The 20,189-nt window shown below is 39.1% G+C and overlaps 1 protein-coding gene across 1 annotated transcript in view; it reads right to left on the bottom strand.

The window, feature by feature from the left end:
• PEX5L (peroxisomal biogenesis factor 5 like) overlaps positions 1-20,189 on the bottom strand; it is a 118,359-nt gene that overhangs the window by 33,135 nt on the left and 65,035 nt on the right. Inside the window, exon 2 of the mRNA XM_064458060.1 lies at positions 11,990-12,094. Within this exon, the coding sequence (XP_064314130.1) occupies positions 11,990-12,094 (105 nt within the window). The remainder of the gene's footprint in view (positions 1-11,989; positions 12,095-20,189) is intronic.

A 20,189-nucleotide genomic window follows, 5' to 3' on the forward strand; every position in this document is an offset into this window, starting at 1 on the left:
ATTAGAAGGCAAATAGGTTCATCTTCTCTGAGTCTCTTACTTAGTGAACATATACACTAAATTCATCAGAGATAGGCCACCCAAATGATTGGAGGAATAAAGAACACATTTTACAGGGAGACTAAAGAGTTTGTCTTGCTTAGGCTAACGGAATGAAGATTGAGTAGGAATATAATTATTATTGTTGTATACATAAATGGAGAGCGGTTAGATGACATTGGAAGAGGAAAGTTTTTTCAGCTATAGAGAAAGGCTGGCACAACAACAAAGAGATCTAAAGCTGCCATGAATAGCTCTGGTCTGGGGATTAAAAGAATCTTGCTAATAATCACAGGAGTGAAGTGTATGAACTGTATTGGTTTTAGGGTAGGGGGACAAAAAGCCTGACTATTTAAAATGGCTTTTGACAAGCTTTCTACATGGCTGTTTGTGATGTGATTGCTTTTGAGAAGTGGACTGTGGCCCAGAGGATCCCTCCCAGTCCTGTCCCCTATGCCCCCATGACTATCTTATTAAAAGGATTGTTCCTGTGAAAAATAACCTGCTTTCAACTGAAATATCTGGGTCAAAACAGATAGCAAATACATGATCAAGTCTACTAATTCTCAATAAATACAAGCTACCTATGTATAGCAATAGAATATATTAGAAAAGTATGTTTTTGTTGCGAAGCAGGCACAGCATGATGAATCAAACCTTAACAGGTTAAAGAGTGCCATGAGATGATATTTTTTGCTGTAGGTAAGCAGGCAGCGGGGTAGGTTTCTGACATTACTGTGAATGCAATGCCACTTGGTTAGCCCTTGGTCTCACACTTCGAATTTCATTTTGCTGCCTCATATATTGTACCAAATTTATCCTTAGTTTAACTCTGCTCAAGTTATTAGAGTTATATCAGGCATGAATTTGGAGTAGTGCTATAAAGCATTCATGAGATGAAAACTATTATCTATATTAAAGTAATAATTTATGGTTCTCAAGCACCTTTCAGGGTGAATATCCCAGAATGCTTTAAAACATTCATGAATCAAGCCTGGCACCACCGCAGAGCTGAGAAGTATTATCTCTACTTTGCAGATGAGAGAAGCAAAGCAAAATTAAGAAAGCTGCCCAACGTCGCGCAGCGCGGGAGGAAGCGGCGCGGGGAGCAGGGGCCAGGCGGCCGGCGCTGCACCGCTGCACAGTATTTATGCGTGCCATATTTGTACCCACGCCAAGCCGTGTAGACTCAGCCTGTGAAACTGTTGATTTGTGAATACTGGTTTAGCCAGCGAGTGCCATAAATTCTCATAATGTCTCCAAGAACTTAATTTTTGTTTATAAAATCTATTTTAATTAGAGAAAAAGCCCACACTCCTTTAACTGAAGGGTATCTAAAATCTCTGGAGAGTGATACTCCCTATTACTAATACATCTGAAGAGACTCATCCATAGTATTAAATACTGCTAAATTCAAATGAATTTTCTGTGATTGACTTCTGCAGTTGGACAGCGCTACAGAAAAAGGTTTTTTCTTACCCCAGTACTGCTGTTAGACTTTTTTGTTCCAAAAAGCATAACTGTGAGGTGTTTTGGTGCTTTGGGAGAGTCAGAAGTGCCACTGGATGGTTGATATCAGCCTTAATACACTTAAATATACTGAAAGCGAGGATTATTTAGTAGAGATCTGAGACAAGGCACTTAGGCTAGGCCAGGCCAGGCGGCAGCAGTTGCTGTAGCTGGAGGCCATGTCTGCCGTATTTCCCCTCAGCACAGGCTGGGCTGTCCTGCAGCCCAGGGCACTAAGGGGAATCACCTGGGCCCCATTTTCTGTGCCCTGTCACCCACCCCATCCCCAGCTGCCTGCATGTAATCAGCTGATGTAGTTTATTACTTGCAGCTGCCTTTGCTGATGAATTTTTCCATTCCCCAGTGCTCTGGTTTGGTTAGTGGTCTCCATGCTGCCCTTAGAGCTGCTGTGAGGTGAGGAGGAAGAGGCAGTTCATGGCAGTTGCCTCTCTGGCCGATTCTCAGGTCTGAAAGGTAAGTGGGAGCCCAGTAAATGGTGCTGGTTTAGGGTTAAAGATATCAAACCCTAGTTGGGCCTGGGCATAGGTGTACTGTGGTGGGAGGGAGGTGTTGCTGTGGAAGAGGTGCAGCGCTGGCCCCCTAAAAGGGAGCAGTGGCCGTGAAGGATTTCTTCCCTCTAGCTAATATCTAGCCTGGTCTCTGCTCTCCTCAGTTGCCCACACAACACCTCTCCCTCAACCCTGCTGTGACCCCTAAATCTTTCCAGACCTTATTTTCTCCCCTTTCCCCGCAGGAGTGCCCTGCCTGGTAAAACACTCTCCTGAAGCCTTGGCCCTGGGGCCTCTCCTCAGGCCTGGCCCTCCTCTAGGGAGCCTGTGTGGGGCACAGCAAGTGCCCAGGCGCTACCATGGCAGTAGCATTGCTGTCCTGCAAACACTTGTTCTCTGCTCATCTTCAGGGCCTTTGGCTTATGGTTTTAATACAGGTGCCTCTTCTGATGCTGCTGGTGGTGGTAGTGTTCTTTACTGTGCCAGCGACACTGAGGTTATGTGTGTGTACAGCAACTGCTATGGCTTTGGTTTTGCTTTGCTCCCAGTCTACATCTTACATTTGTAATAAGAGAGTTATGAAATACCTAGGGAGTAGCCTGACTTTAAAAAAAAAAAAGGTGGGGGGTGGGCAGCTGTGTGCTCTGTTGTGAAAAGTTTCCCCAGAGCAGCTTAGTTTGGCCCTGAGGCAGAGGGAGCTGGAGCACACCTGGTGCTCAGGGGAGCAACTGTGAGGACCAACTTCTTACCTCATGTCACATTTACAGTTGATAATATTTGGCTGTACAATCTGCCCTGCTCCTGGCTAAAAGTGCTTTGTCTGCTTTCTCCTCCTAGAGCTTATGCTGTGGGAGTGCTGGAGCACACTGAGGCTGTTGGTAAGGTATGGTCCTGATACCCCATTTTATATGCTTTCTTACTGTATTCCTGATCTTGATCTGTTTGTGATGCACAATGCATGTTGTTTTGTTTCTTTTTTTCTAATGTGAGTAGGGTATACCATAATTCTAGTCTTTAAGATAAATTATTTGGAATCTAAATTGGGGGGTTCCAGTCAGGCATAGGCAGTTAATTAGCACCTATGTTTTGAGCACATAGTGAACTAGTTCTCTTAAATTAAGTGCCTAAATTCCCTCCATGTTCAATAGGGAGAGATAAATGCCTAGAAAAGCAACTCCAGGGGGAGATCCTGCCTGTCTAATTTAGACTGTCCCTCAGGAGGCTCTCAAAGGCACCTAGCTTTCCCAGTGGCTATATATGGAAATTATTTTAGAAGGACTGGTTCAAGAGGCACCTAAAATTTAGGTGTAATTAGCTACCCAAGTTAGTTGGGTTGATGCCACCCATTTTGTCACCTGAGGCTGATTGAATTACTCAAGGCACTAATTGAGGAAGCCCCAAACTACTAAGGGGTAATCCCCTGTACAGTTTGGTGGCAAAGCTGCTCCTGGGCACTTGCACCTTCTGCTGTATTGCCTGCTCAGTGTGCTGGTGAGAGTGTGGTTGGGCTGCTGACTGCATCAGTGAAATGATCTGACCTAGAAAGCTCAGGGTGTGGTAACGAGCGTGGGAGAAAGAGTAACCTTTGAACTCAGATTTTCTGTTGGAGAAATTGTGGTTTTGAACTTTTTCTGAGAAACTTGGCTCTTGCTTGGGTGAGACTGGACAAATAGGTGAATGAGTTAGATTAATTTGAGTAGCTTGTAAGTGCTATACTGTTCTTTTAACTTAACCAGAGGCATGTACTAAAGCATGAACTTCAATCACTAATTAACTTATATGATACATAGCAATGGTTTCTTGATAGGTGGGTTCTCTGCACCTATCTGGCATATTGTGATCTTTGGTGGCATTCGCTAGGGTAAGAGGAAACAAGTTAATTCATTTCCACCACCTAGCTATTTCTAAAAACTGATAAATAGGAACCACAGCTAGAAATTGATGTTATTGCTCTCTAGAGCATAACTGGAAGTACTGGCCTGAGAGTTGTATCTACAGATTGTTGTCTTGGCAGGGTAGGAATTGGAAGATGTCCTTTTCTGCTCGCTGAGGGAGATTTGGAAAGGGAACTCCTGACAAAATCACTAGTCTTATGCTAAAGTTCAAATTGCACGAGTTAGATTTTCTTCACCTGCTTTTCTAGTATGTTTATAAATATTTAACAATGAAAATTACCACCTCACACCCTTTATTTACTGTTTTATTGTGTCATTGCTGCTTGACTTTTTATGTCATCTTTGTGCCAGGGTCATACTAATATTTTCTCTGTTGCTCTAGTGTGAATTTCTGCCCACCAAAACTGACATGCCAGCCAAGTATTTGGCTTTCACAAGAACAGAGAATCAATTCACAGGGCACGCAGTATAACTGACTTTCACCTAATGTGGACTGCTGGAAGCTCTAAGACTGAGAGAAACTCATTTCACCCTTCTGCAAAGAGCAGTTTGGTGTGGCTGCCTCTCTGAAGACTAGTCTTGCTCAGCAGGTGATAACTTGTACTCTGTTGCTAAGTAGTAGGAAGGGTGTGGAGTGGCCTGTGAATCAGAGGTGACAAGATCTTACCTGAAATCAGCCAAGTGACCCCCTGGGGCTCAATGCAAACATCTGACAGAGGGCTTGTGGGGGAGGATTGCTGTAATCACCGTATTGGATATTTAAATTCAGATGCCAGCTGTGTTGTTTATAAACCTATGCTTGATGTCTAAATTGGTAAATGATACCATGCTAATGTTGTCTTCATAAACAACAGTTGCATTGCTTGGTGATAACTCTTGCTGCAGTTGCTGTGTCACAGTAGCATCCTATCTGTGTTCATCAGGGCTGGCCTGTACAAGTTACGGTGTATTGCTGCAAGGCAGAACTAAGTATCTCGCTGTTCACCATCTCATTCCCTCTGTTCCTCTTGGTCTGGCTAAAGGAAACTAAACATGGGAGTTGTAGTTGTGTCTGGCTCCTGCATTTGGACCTCACTCCAGCAAAGCACTTAAACATGTCCTGCAAAACTCAAGGTTCAGCATGTGCTTGCCTGTCATGCTGGAGCAGAGCCATGGGGAGGGAAGTTACTTTTGTTGTCATATTTCAACTGTGACTGACAATTTGGCCTTTACTACTCTTAAAAATGTGGTTTCACTGTAAATATGTCTATTGCATTAATATCTGCACGCTCTATGCACTTTTTAAGTAAAGGAAGATATTTACTGAACCAGAGTGCCTCCATTTCCTGGGTGTTAGATGATTTTATTTTCCCTCACTTGGCTACGCGTTGTCTTTGTGGTGTTACCCTGCAATTTGTGTTTTAGCCTCTCCCTTTCCCCATATTGCTATCTGAACTGAAGAACTACTCGGCAACAGTGATCAAAGACAAAACTGATTGTTGTAGATGCTTAGAGTTCCTTAAAGTAATACAGTCACTAAGAAGTTACAGAATGTTCCTATAAAGAAATTATTTCTGTAATGTTAGCTTATGGAAGTACCTGGTCTGTGCTCCTCAAATGGCCTGCTAGTTAACTGAGGGATTAACAAATCTGACCTGTTAAATACAGGTTAGGAAAGCCCTGTAGAACGGGAAGGCTGCAGAATCCAGTTATCTCTTGAGAAAGCCCTGAAGAAACTTACACTGTGGGAGACCTGGAGAGGCACGTGTGTCATGACTGGGAACAAATGGTAATTCACGATGCTAGATTCCAGTGTCTGCATCATTCATTGAAATTACTTTTTGTGTGGCAACTCCAGCTGAAGACAAAGTCAGACTTTGAGAACAACAGTTCTCAAATGCTTGCAAATAAGGTGCAGAGGACCGAAACTAGGAGTCCTGTTTTGCTCACTTTGCAGATATTAAATTTGTATTCTTGCGGCATCTCTTAGGGCAACTATGATGACTGCTTACAAAATATTAGAGAGTTTTTTAATGTTTTTCGTTAGCTGAAGGTGAAGAGTCTGCCAGCATACAGAACTGAGCTGCGCGTACAAATTCTTTGTGAACCACCAGTGATCCATAGATAAGTTTAAGTGTTCCAGCAGTAGTGGGCTGTGTACAGCCTCATGCATTATTCTGAGTATGGTACATAATCAAATGTCAATTTAGATGAAATATGTACAACTGGTTTTTAAAGACCAAATCTTCATACTAGAGCAGTGTGAAGACTGTAAAGATGAAAATGAGAGAATTAACAATATCAAATCCATCATGACTATCACAAATTTAATTTTTGTACAGCTTATGCCATTCCTACTGTTCTTCAACTGTCTTGAAAATGCCCTTTGTTCATTTTCCATGCAACAAAGTTCATCTTTTGCTGTACCCTTGCTGTATCTTTGCTATAGGCTGTAATTACTTTGAAATCACAGAGATTTTTCTTGTCCTTTCTGTGGATTTTTCTTTTAAAACGGAGTTTTGTGGCTAATCCAGAATAAGGCTGTAGTTTTGGATGCATTACTGTGGGTAGCTGTAGGAAGCAAGTCATAATTACTTGTTAAGTTATACAGCTATTCTCTGTAGGGATCTGTCATGGTGTGTGTGTTTGCTTTGAAATGTTTTTTTTTTTGCAGATTGAAAAGCTTGAAACTGGAAAGCTGTTTGTGAATTTCTTTGCATTTGCAATTCAGTAGAACATCTTTACTGTATGAACAGTGAGTTCGCTGAATATAGAACAACTGTAGTATATGGCTTGCAACTCTGTAACAGGATAGTACATTTTTACTCTGAGTATTCGTGAATGAAGAACCAGCACATTCCTGAAAACTAATTCCTATTCATAAATAAAAATATTTTTAAAATATTAATTCCTATTAATAATTTTAAAAAAATACGGTTAAACTGGCATAATATTTACAAAAAATGTTTGTCCAAATCCTCCTTTGCTTATGGAATGGTAAAGCTTTATAAAGTGTCTGAAACAGTATAGTTAATGTTTTATTTAAAAAAAAAAAAATACACCATCAATTCCCATGGCAATTTCAATTTAGAACTGTTATTTTGTGGAAAAATGTGTTTAATTTATGTGACAGAGAAATGTGTATAATTTTAGGCAAGCAGCCAATTTATTACTCCTAAGCATATTGTGAAGGCAACTTTATTATACTCATGAGAATATTTCTGCTGAAATTATGCATACTGCCCTAAAAGCAGTAATGGCGTTGAGCAGTATTTAACTTAGAGGTAAAGAATCAATCAATATTTGTACTGCTAAGCATGCATTTATGAACTGTGTTCTTGTATTTACCCTCTTTTAATAATAGATGACAGAGTTATCAGTCTTAAGAAGTGTCCCTTGCTAAATTACTCAAAAAATTTTATAATAAATCAAATGAGATGGATTTGAGAGATATGGAAAATACTGCTAGTGAATTTATCATGAATCCTTTAAAAATACTACAAAAATATGATCTTGGGTCTTAGTCCTTAAAGATCAGTGAGGAAATGGCCACTCAGAGCAGGTTGGAATGAACGGTTAATTATTGTAGTCCAAACTTAATAATTTCATTATCTGAAACTGGCATGATTTTTGCCTTTTTTTACATTAATGCATACCAGTTAGTTAAAATGGAGTTAATTCTGGTTTAGACTGGTATAAAAGAGAACAGATGCAAATTACGTTCGCTTTAACTTCCTGCTGTTCTGTTACAATGTTATCTAGTAAACATTTATGGAGTGGGCTGTAGGTCAATGCAAGTCTGATGCAAAGAAGCTTAGAATGAACGTGATTGATTCAAATGGGACTGTTAGTGTTTGTATGGAAAACTGATCATGCAATCAAGTTCATGTAGTAAGTCCTTGATACGTCAGAACATCTAACAGCGATGTTGGGAGCTGAATATTTGATATCTTTACCGTTTCCTTTATAAAGTTGAAACAAAGTATTGGAAAGATCTCCCACCAGAGGTTAAAAAATAACAACCCAAAACCCAGAACAAAACAAAAAGGCAAGCCAACCAAGAAAGAGAAGGGAAAAAAGTCAATGGAATTTAGGCAGTGGAAGTGTTTGTATTTTACTTGTAACCCCTTGAGCAAATATAAATGTGGGTGGATCAACAAATGACATGCAAATGAAGTTCAATTTAAAAAATAAAAAGTGTTTGTATTCTGAATGCTAACTGATACCTCGGAGGGAGACTATAATAAAAGTCCAAAGCATCTGGTGGAGTTAATTGGCGTGTAGTCATGAAACATCTTTTTTGTTGACAACTTTTGTGTTGTAGCCTGCATTTTTCATGGGATAGGATGAATTTCAGCATGTTTCTTACAATGTAATTTTAACTTTTCAAATTTCTTCTTTTTAGTTGAAATTCTAAAACTGAGCGTTCTGTAGGTTGCCTTTTTAAATTCTAAGCAGTCAATATCAAAATTGTTCTCTAGCCATGTCTGTGTAGTTCATGTAAATTTGAAGCAGGCAGCTTCCATATTTTTCAGTTAAAGAGAAGTGGGGATAGCTTTTTTTATACTTTGTGTTTCTTTTATTGGTGACTTCTTCATGGACTCCTGTTTTTGTTCCATGTGATACCAGAGTATATTTGCCACAGGATCACCTTGGACATGAATCACCTCCTGCAGGTCTTATTTATTTCTATAATCTTTGTAGGGATCTTACCATCACTAGCTTTCCAATTTATGTGCTCTAATGAAGAATCTCAATTAGGTGGGATGAATCTGGGACAAATAACTTGTGACACTGAGGTTTTTTTGTTTAAAATGAGGCTGGCAAGGCATTTAAGCATGCATATTTTTTTTCCTCAATAAAGCAGTTAATCTTTTAAAGTATGTATGGATTGAAGAACTTCATTGAGGCAAAGCTTCTGAAGTTCACTGACCTGTAGTAAATTAGGAATTTCATAGCTGACTGTATAATTAAACTTTGACTTCAGGGGATATTTAGGTTTAAATTTCTCATTAGAAAGTAATTCTGAAGTGAGGTTTTTTCCTTTCCTGACAAATGCAAAGAAGCTGTGAAGAAGTTAAACAATTTTATTTTGGAATTCAAGTCAAACTTCTATGCACGATTTTTCTCATTTATTTCTCTGCTTCAGGTAGCAGTATATTTGCTCATAGCTTAACTTCCAGGTAATCTTTGAACCTTCAGGAAACTTCCTTTCACTTTTTCTAGGTTTTATTCATATTTTTAAAACCCCAACTTTTTTCATTTGTTCCAGTCTCTTCTGAATTATCTTTAAAAAGATAAAGGGAGACAGCAACATAGAATAGAGTTATGTTCTACAAAATCCCGTTAGTACAGAAAGCTCAGTCTCTGTTGATGCTCGAAGTATTACATTCGGCAACTGCTGAATGCTTTCTCACACCAATAAAGCATCTTTCATTGAAAATAATTGTGATTAATCACAAATATTGTGAATGACAAAAAATAGATCCTGAAAGGCTCCAGAACATCCCTATGCTTATTCGAGTACACTCATTACTGCTGGAATGATGGTCAAGATCCCCAGGTGCCAAATATTGGCATAGCCACACTGGAGTCTGCAGTACTTTTTTGGGACATGTTATTTGAAGTTTTCCTCCAGGTCTGGTGCTGTGAAATAGTACCTGATGACATAAAATAACCTGTGAATGGGAAACGTCATCAAAATCTAATTCGCAGTGTTTATGTCAACAAATAAGTGTCATTTTACAGGCAGGGCCTTGCTAGGAGCGTAACAATAAAATGTATTTACCTGATTTGTTCCATGTTAGGTATGTTTTGAATGTTTTCCAGAGGAAGAGAGCAAAAGGCATCTCTGAAAACATTAATTCAGAGGCTTCCCTACATTATCACTATTTCTTTCAAAATGAGGATTTAGAGTTTCTTCTTTGTGTATCAGAATCTGCTTATGCTTCCTGTGAAGCCTGCTTCCCCAGCCAGATATGATGAATCCTCCATTCATCAAAGATTTGAGAAATGTGAGATTTCACTTGAGTTTTGGGGGTGGGTGTTTTGTTTTTTACGCTTCCAGAAAAGCCTGTACTCATCTATCTGGGATTGATCCTTGCATTTTACTTGCAGTTTCTTGTTTAGTTACTTGTAGGGATGGAGCAACATAGATACCTAATGTAAATAATTACTTCCTAAGATACATATGTGCCTGTACTGGGTTCAGTGGTGGTGACAACTTTGGAAAGACCCGGCCTTACTCTCGTGACCCAATTTGATCTGGCTTGGGGAACTTGTTTGCAGCCAATTTGGAACTTGCATGTTTCACCCTGTGAGCAGCAACCACGTCCATCTGTTTCATCATGTAGAGAGCAGAGACAAACACTTTGATGGCAATGGCGAAATGTGTATTGCAATATAGCGGTGCGTTGTTCTGAATGGATGGGCTGAACGAGAGGTTTACACGGACGTACTACAGAAGCATCTCAAAACAACATTACAGCCAGACAATTAGGGTACAAATGATGTATGCGATATGGTCGTATAACTGCACATCACACATACATGATGCAGAGATGGCTATGGAAAATACTCACTTTTTCACTTGATTCTGTTTCCTTTTGGCTTCTGCACCCCTTTGGTGCATAGCAGGGAAGTAGGTATTTGTGTTTAGTGGAAGAAATTACACTGACTAACAGACACAAGCATTTTTACTCATAAATTTATATCATCACTATTGCTGAGTGGACTGACAGACAACCACATGGTGCATTCAACACTTAACAAACCCAGGCTGAATGAACCCCTGGCCCTGCTGGAGCCAATGGAAGTTTGGCACTTTGGGGGGGGGGGTGGGGGTGGCGGGGGATAGAGGGGATGACATTTTATGCTGGTTTCTAATTGTTTGTTAGTCACTTAAGAGAAAATTAGAAAAGATGCCTTAAAGAGAGCATCCTTTTCTGTTGTGCAATTACTTCACAGGCATTAGATTTTACCACAAGCAACGTAAGGTGTTCAGGAGGGGCTGAGGAGGAGATGGGCAGTCCTAGTTTCCAAAGTAGTAGGTGGTATTTCTAGAATGTGTGTGTATTAGTGCAGTGCATCTGTGATGCTCTGTAGAAGTTTGTGCTGGCCTTGTGTACAACTTTAAATGTTTTCAGAAAGTATTTTCCAGAAAGGAATAAACCAGGATGGCAGATTTTGTTGAAGGCTCTCACAAAAGAACTATGCGGTGAGATTACTTCCATTAAACTGCCAGTTGAGTAGGAATAACAAGCGTGCACTAAACAGTTACAGCAAATAAATACACTTGCTTGGGGAACAAATTTATGTATGTGAGCAACAGGAGGGAATAAAATCCACCCTTGCAGTGAGGTGGAAGTGTTGTGTGTTATGGTTGTGTTCAGTCACTGGCTTCAATGAACTAATGAAACCACCGAGGGCTCGATGGGTGCTCCAGGGTGTAAGGTTTCCTGTGATGATGATGTGTCCTTCCTTCAACTGAAGTTGTAGAAATGAAAGCAATGGGGTGTGCAAAATAGCATGCTCTGACTTGGCCTGGGAGTAGAATCCCAGTGAGAGCTTAGGGATGGGCTCTGAGAAACTGAAAACTATACTACTATGAAGCGGTTGCTTCTTATTTTATATATACATTGAATGTGGGTATCTTATATGCGTTGCAAATGAGTGTTTGCGATGTGAATATTGATGGCATGAATTGTAACTGAAATTTTAAATTGGTTTTAAATATCTTTCTGGTAACTGGCATGTTCTGAACTGTCTATAAATCCCGTTATTTGGGGAAAAACGCGTTTTTTTTAAATAGCCATGTCAGAACATCTAAGCCCCCACGTGATTACATTATTTACCCCAGGCCATTTCTGCCCATCCTGTCAGTGAGGCGCCGTGACTGCACTGGTGCAGGACCCTCCAGCAGGGATTCAGCCTGCTCCCCTGGGGCTGGAAGTGCAGGGGGAGTGAAGGAGCGGCCGGGGCTCCCCTTGGGCCTTGCACCTCCTGTGGGGCCCTGACCCATGCCCTGCCCACAGCAGCCCCGCCCCGCGCTCCGCCCACCTGTGATGTCATAGTAAGGAGGGGCTTTTCTTCTGCTGACTCCTCCCTCGGAATCTCCTTCATCACCATGGCCACAGCCTTATCGCCTGCCCTAGCGCCTTTCCCCTACAACAGCGAAACCAACATGGTGCGGTCAGCAGCGAGCCTGGCACGCCCGCCTCCCCGCATTGCCCCCAGAGCCTCCAGTCCTTCGGCCCACGGTGCTTACAGCTGGAAGCAAAGCTGGGTTGAAAGCAGAATGCACAAACACTGTTTAAATATAATAATAAATTATCCACGACCAGTTCGTTATCAGCGCGGTTGGGGTCTAGCCGTAGCCTTGCTAGAGACTCGTTAGAGTTGCCCCACTGAAGCCAACAGGAACACGGCACTACCTTGGCTGGAAACACTCCAGAGTGAATGGAAGGGTTTGGGCATTTTGCAGGGCAGGATCTCCACAGGAGCATGGTCTGCGGGACCAACCCCTTGATTCAGTTTTAATTACCCAGAAGTTCATATTTGAAATTCCTGGGTTTTGCTTAAAAACATCATCAGTCTGATTTTGCAAATAAAACGCAGATCCTTGTAGTTCACTGAGGCAAACTCTCCCTGAAATTTGAAAGTATAACCGGTAGGGCTGGGCGCACAGTGTTCATAGCTCTAGTAACATTTTTAAAAAGCGATTTGCATTATACAGACGGTCTGGGTTTTGCTAACACAATATACGGAGCCACATTCTGCCATCATAGGCATTGCTACAGTTCTCCCCAAAAAATCATTGTTGTTGAACTTACTCTAAGGGGATTTTTCAACTTCACTTTTCTTAAAATTCACTAATATATTGTAAATATTCAAGACAAAGTTAAAATGTTCTAACTACATTTAATTTTAATATTTTAGCCAAACAAAAAAGGCACAGTTTGTGCCATGCTCTCTTTGGAGTCTTATTCTTTATTTTAAAAGTGTATTTATTGTCTTGATTTCACATGGATTTCTGTATTTTGATCTCTTGTTCTCTTGCCAGTGGCAGAGAAAGTCTGAGCATACACATAAAGCATAGCAGCAGAGCCATATTATGGTAGTGACCCTGGGCATGTCCTTACCATTATGCTTAAAGCTCCTATTGATTTATGTGGAAGTCTTAGCTGTGCAAAGACTGCAGGATCTGGCTCCATAAAAGCAGCATTTTACACTAGAGTTAAATATATTTAAATAATTAAAAGTCTATTAACAGGCGGAGTTCTTTACTACCGTATCATATACTAGAATTATTTTCACTAGCACTGTGTTCTGTGTCCAATAGAAAACCCAACACTGTTGCTTAAATTGAACTACAGGTTGTTTCAGAAAGATTTCATCAATTGCAGGTAAAAAACATTACATTCTGTTGTGGCTTTTGAACAGACTTTATTAATCATCAGGTCAGTGTTAAGTTAGCTTGGTTGTGCAACACGTCACTGTTACCCTACAGAGAGTTCTTTGCATGCTGCAAGAAATTCTCAGAGCAGAAGTGTCATAAATAGTAAGCATGCTGGATTTGTGATGCCTTTGATATTCAAAGAACTGCAAAGTTATTGTAAAATTAAATATTTAATTAAGTGAGAATTACTTCTAATTAGTAAACATATCAAAGGTTCTTGGCCAGTTACGTATTTACTGGTCATGATTTATATGACATATTCCAGGTCTATGAAGCTTGTTCCTAGTATGGCATGTGGAGCTATCGTTAGCTAGCACTAACAACATGCTATTTGATCTTTATAAAATGTAATCCTTTTGTGCCGAGTGCTAGAACAAAATAGTTTATCAGCTAGAAAGGATGCATTGGAAAGCATGCAGTGCTTTGTATTTCTTGCAGAGTAAAAAACCCACCAAAGCAAAGGTCAGGTCACTTTTTTGAAGACAGAGCCACTTTTTCTTCAAGGTTTCACCTACTGCCTGAAAAGAGTCATGATACTCGTGTTAGTGCCTGCTGTTAACCTTTCATAAACATAAGTCTGCAAACCCCTGGGAGTGGTGGATACCATATATAAAATCTGTCTCACAGTTTAAAGTGGGTATCATACAATCTAGAATAGTAACTTGAATACTTCTGTGCTATTTTTTATGAGCAGACTTCATATGTTTGCTAGTCTAACCAAGTGGTTAGATACTACTTTTTTAATTAGGTCTGTCTTTTAGCTTTTCTAAAAGGCTACATGTAAGTCACGTTGGTTTATTTCTGGCTACTCGGCCTATGGTAGGACAATAATTGTTCTGAAACTAGAAGTAGGCAGGCAATTTCCTGGTTACCAAAGAGAATGGCACAGCAGTGAAATAGCTCTCCATCAGAATCTGAAAATGTGAGCTACACAGGTGACCAATTAATTGAAAAAGCTGGTGTTTTGTTCCAGTGACTAGCAGTGGATTTTGTCTGATGTAAGGTATGCAACCTTGAAAAGTTTGGCCTCTGTATTTGCTATAGTGAATACTATATATTCAGTTCTTGCCTATGAAGTGATGAGGCAGAAGAATTGGAGAGGAATTAAAAGTTTTTCTGTGGCTAGGCCAACAGTGTTACTGTTGTGAACTGCAGCTGAAAGAACAATCGCTAGCACAGTTATTGAAATAACCATTGAAGGATTATTCTGTTTTTTTTAAATGTGCTATCTACTTGGCCTCCTCCAATATTAAGTGTTATTTCTTAGCATTTTATTGTATTTATCTGTTACAGTAGCTTATTGCTCCAACCCTGTAATTCCATAAAAGCTAATTTTACCATCACAAGGTCTTCAAAATGAACAGTTTGGCGATAGTGCAGATTTGCAAGGTAAGTTATTTTCTCCTGTAAACAACAGTTTAATAATTCAGTAAAAAATTTCATCATTCCCTATTTGTCTCCAATATATAGATGGAAACAGTTGTGATGCAGAGCATGACAACCTGTGTACGAATCGAGACAAACACAAATTGGTGAAGAAAAATATTTTTTGTTTTTATGGAGTATACTGCTTAAGACTGAGAAATGTGCCAGTATTTCATTATTTAATACACTTAAAATGGAATGGTTCCTTTAGGTGATGTCTCCAGCGCAAAATAGGGAGTAGAGTTCAGAGTATTCCCATGGTGCTAAATATTTTTAACAGAATTGGCTTCAGAATTTAATAATGGTTTCTCTAGGTTTATCCTTTGGGATCATATAATGGATAGTAATAGATATTTCCAATGGAGTATGCTGATTTGGCAGGATTTTGTAAGGAAATACTCTTTTTTGCAGCTGGTATTTCTGAATACCTCCAAATTAAATTTTGTACGAGTCACACTATTTCAATGTGCTGTAGTAGTAAGTATTTAATTAAGCTACTGTAAGAGCATATTAATGTGAATTTCTAGAACAGCATACAGTTTTGGTTTTTCATAAATCAGTATGCTTTGTAACCGTGCTTGCGTATGATAAAGCTTTTCTTTAAATGCATGGGACCAATAGATCACCTTCAAGTTGTGATGGGCAGATCAGCTAGAATGAATACATGGTCAGACTTGAAACGTTACTGTTTGGTGAAATACTATATAAATCTGTAGTTCTTCATTATAGTTGTTTGCAAATTTGTCCTCGTACATGAAAAGCCAATGGGCAGTGCCTCATTAATATTTAACATTTTGACAACAGCATTTAAACTATAATGATTAATTATAGAAATTCTTTGTCATCTTCTATGCAATAAAAGGATTTTATCTAAATCCATCACATAATTAGAAGTTTGCTTTTGACAAATATTTAAGGTACTTAAGTCCCAAATTCACCTTTCAGGAATACTTATAGCACTTTTGTGAGAAAGTGAACAGAAAAATTTAGTGATTGGATTGTTTTTTAAATATGTATACCTGGAGAAAGAAATTCTGCCTTTATATAAACCTGTGCTGTTCCATTTATTTTCCAAAGATCCTACCAAGCTGTTTCAGCTTTACCTGATACACTACAATGCATCGCTGTTCACTAAGCGATGGGAAATCATCTCAACACGCACATGTTTAAATTTAAGCTTTTGTAAAGAGAAGTTTTAATACAACTGCCCTTGTAAAGAAATTTGATTAAAAAATTATATGCAGATAGCCTAGTACATGTATGATATGATTACTGCTTTCATGTGACATTTCTCCTTTCTAGTTGAGAAACAGAATAACAGCTTGCGGTATTTGTGAATATAATGTGAAAAAGGACAGCTCCCCTGAACTTTTCCTATCGGGCTACTGAATAGGAGTGTGTTTAAAAACAAAATAACAAAACCCCCCACCAAGTACTTTTCAGTCCAGAATACCTTGAAGTACGGATCTGCATTTTTAATAGCTTTAGTAGGTTGGGGAGGGGTTCTATAAAGCAAAGTTCATGAAAGATGCATTAGCGGTAACTTTAAGTTACAGTAGCTGTAGCCCTCCTATGTCAGGGGAGAGAACAGACAGAGCTACTGCACGTATTGAACGGGGGTGCTTGGCTGCTGTCCAGGTCCCCAGGCACCTGGAGTACCAATTACTCAGCCTATTCCAAATTAGGAACAATAAGTCTTTGTTTTGTGCAATTTAAAAATAAAAACGAAGGGACAAACTTGGTGTTACTGTTTAAAATTATGCAGTGCTAACACTTCTACTTCTCAAAATGAGCACGCGCAGCTATGCAATAGTGCCATGAGGGTTCTAGTTTCCACAGTACTACTGGGCTCTTGATTTCATGTAGGATCTATGTTTATTACTTTGTATTTTTCCTTTCTCAGGCATTTGTGTTTCTCCATATGTCTGTCTTTTCATCATCTATGCTTTTCTACTGTTTTCTAGTGGTGTGATGTCTTGCATCTTATATATCATTAAAAATAATGAGAAACCATATGGTGAGGCAGTTTTATGAACCAATACAAGATGGATATTTAAACAGGAAATTCTGTTTCATCAAAGCTCTTGGCAGTTTTTTTATTATAAGCTTAACAAAGTGCCGTATATATCTAAGGTAAATGGGAACATACTTATTTTAGGAAGCGCTCATTTGACTGTGGTGTGGAGATGGGAACTATCTGTCCTCAACTGGAAGCAGTAATGGCAAGGTACCCCAGGTTGCAGGACCTGAGCTAGTATTTCCATATGGTACTTGCATCCTTTGGAACCTTAAACCAAGCTTTCTGCTAGTAATGGCCCAAACTCTCTTAACTCATGACCTTTAGCAGTTCATTCTCACAAGCTTATGATGAAATATAGATAGTGCTGTCTGCAGAGAAGGAATCGGGTATAAGAAGGGTTGCCTAAGAATTACTTTAGAGTAAAGCAGCTAAATCCATATTGGCCAAGTTCAAAGCATGCTGCTCATCTTGCATTCCTTTCTTTTTCCATTCTTATGTTGATGGAATAGCAGATTTCAATATTAACATGGGAAGACTTCTCCTTTACTGCATACAAGAAAATTGGTGGAGAGAGAGAAAATAATTTGTGCTGATAAAAGGTCATCAGCACAAATGTTCACATTTACCGTCATCGGGTTGTGTCTTATGGCCATTTAAATAGCAGCGCTGTGGTTAAATTGCATTCCAGTTAGTTTGAGAAGCATCTGCATTGAAATGGCATTGTTAGGTTTTCTGCTTATTGACCATCAGTAACTGTTGCATTAATGTGCTCCCTTTAGAAGCTCTCTTGTTCGGGTGCCTATAGATTTGTTCAGAAAGCCAAGTGGGCCTGCTTCCAAAATGTCTCTGGTGAAAGCTCTGCAAGACCCATTTTGCTCTGAAGAACTTCTGCAAAGTTGTTGTACTTAATGCATCTCAACACATGACTGGAAATCTATAAACAATTCTGTCAAATATAACTCATTCTCTATGAATTAGTATGATTCTTGCAGTGAAACTCAGGTGTTTCGTTTATTTTCTAAGTCGAAAAGTTTTATTTGGAATTTACATAGGGAAGTGTGCCTTTTGAGCGAGGTAACACTTTCTAATGTTGGAATAATAATGTGACCTAACTAAATAGTAAATCCAGCCTGGAGTATAGAGTGAGGTTGGCAAGAAGAGCAAGGTCTTGGACAGAATTAACTACTCAAAGGTTGTTTAAGGTACTGCTCCTTTTATGAACAAGTTATATAATATAGCTGCCTGTGATAGCAGGCTTGATGAGACATTTTGCTTACATAGAAAGGACTGCATCATCTTTTAATGAGGCCATTGTGAATACGTAGAAACTATTTTTTAGCACTTATTTGATTGACTTCTTGATAATTTGGAACTGCATTATTGAAGGAGTGAGTCTTTTGACTGCACAATGGTATATGACTTCAAAAACTTCAGGGAACAGCTGTAGAATTTGTTTCATCTCTGTTTAGTCTGTGTCAAGGAATGCTGTGAAGTCATTGGATTTAGCAACTGGCAATTTCAATTGGCTTGGTAGTCTTCAGCAGAGGATTAATACTAAAGTGTTTCTCTCAGTTGGGGTTCATTCTATGTTGACTTCAGTATCGTGAGCCCCAGTCATAAAGTACACATAACAGAATAGGTTTATTACTATGATAATGCATGTACTGAGTTAAAACGGGGGTTCCTCCAGTACTAGTTCAAGTGAAATTCAAAATGCTCAGATCGCTTTCAAGATAAACAGATTGACTAATGTACCATCCAGTGTTTAAATGTGTTTACTGCACACATGATGTGTAAACGATGTATTTTGCTCACTTCCTCCTGGCACATAATGTATTGTTCTCTATAATGGGTGGGGTTCCTCACCTCTGAAAGCTGCTACGCAACTTCTAATGGTTTTGTTTCATTAAATGTTCAAGAGATTTCAGACGAACAGTCCGTGGCAAATGTGGTGAGATTAAAGGCTGTACAAGAAGTGTGACTTACTACTTTGATATGCGTAATATTACTGATGAGACAAGTTCTCCTGATGTGACTTCCAGTTTTGTGCCCTATTTTGTGTGTTATCTTCAGCGGAGTTTCCCAGGCTGCAGTTCATATTGAATGAAGGGCTACAGCAGTGGCAGATGCTAAGGATAAAGTTAGGAGCACAGAGAGCTCCTGAAACAGATATCTGGCAGACCAGATCCACCATGGTGTGTGTGTGTAATGTAGATCTTGCTTTCATGCTGCAGGAGTGAAGGTAATTTAATTCCACTGACATTTATTCACATATATGATTAGTTGGGCATTATATTTTAGCTGTTGTTTTCAAATGATAATTTAAATTCCACTTCCTAATAAAGAAACAATGCTGAGTTATGTGCGTGTGCTGGGACTGTGGTAGTTTGTCAAAAATTCACATCAGAGAGAAAGAAGTGAAATCTGTTCTTTAAAAGATTTGGTGCACATACATTCTGTTTAATAAGTAGCAATGTTTTGGCATATAAGGAACTGGGTAGGACATAATTTTGAATAACCTTCCATGTGCTTTCCCTCAGATGGGAGATGGAAACAGGCTCTAGCAAATTTTCCTTATTGCTCTGCTGGGTCACAGATCCAGAGGTTTCAGCTGACACACGTTGGTCAGTGGACCATAAATACCAAATGGAAAAATTTGTGATAAATCCCTAAGATTTCTTATCAGCAGACAGAAGTTTGGCTGCTTTCTCATATTCCTCTTAATATGCTTTAAGAATTACTTAAAGATGTACATAGACGTGATGTGTTGGCCTGTCATTGGCACTGTTCCCCTCCCTGCCCTTTTAGGTAAGTTTAGTTTATTTCCCAAGTAATTTGAGAGCTAGAAGTTGGATCATCAGTAAGAATTATTAGGAATTTTGACTTAAAACAGACAAGATTTCTGCATTCAATTTTAAAACTGTAAAAGAAATTAGTTAAATGTTTTGTCTTTAAAAATATAGATTTTTTTCTTTTGGGAGGTAGAATTTGAAATTCTATTTCAATTCTTTTACACCTTCCCCCAGACACAGAGGATGTTAATCCTGAATGATGAGTAAACCATTTAATACAGTGGAAATCTATTTGGATTATAAGTAATCTGTGGACATATAGAACTTTTGTATTAGTGCTAATGCTGTTCAGGATGTAATGCCACAGCTAGACTAAACAGAATTGATGGTAAGCTGAGTAAACAGGACAGTTTGGAAAATACATGTGTAGCTTGTGCTTTTTTTAAAAAAGAATTGTTTAGGAAAACCCATGAAAATAAAGTGAGGTGGTATTTTAATGTGGAAAAAAATCAGAGGCTTATCAAAGAGCAGAAGCACAGAATAGTGTTTGTAGGAAATTCAGAA

This window comes from Phalacrocorax carbo, chromosome 7 (genome assembly GCF_963921805.1).
Source record: "Phalacrocorax carbo chromosome 7, bPhaCar2.1, whole genome shotgun sequence".
In the NCBI taxonomy this organism is placed as follows: domain Eukaryota; kingdom Metazoa; phylum Chordata; class Aves; order Suliformes; family Phalacrocoracidae; genus Phalacrocorax; species Phalacrocorax carbo.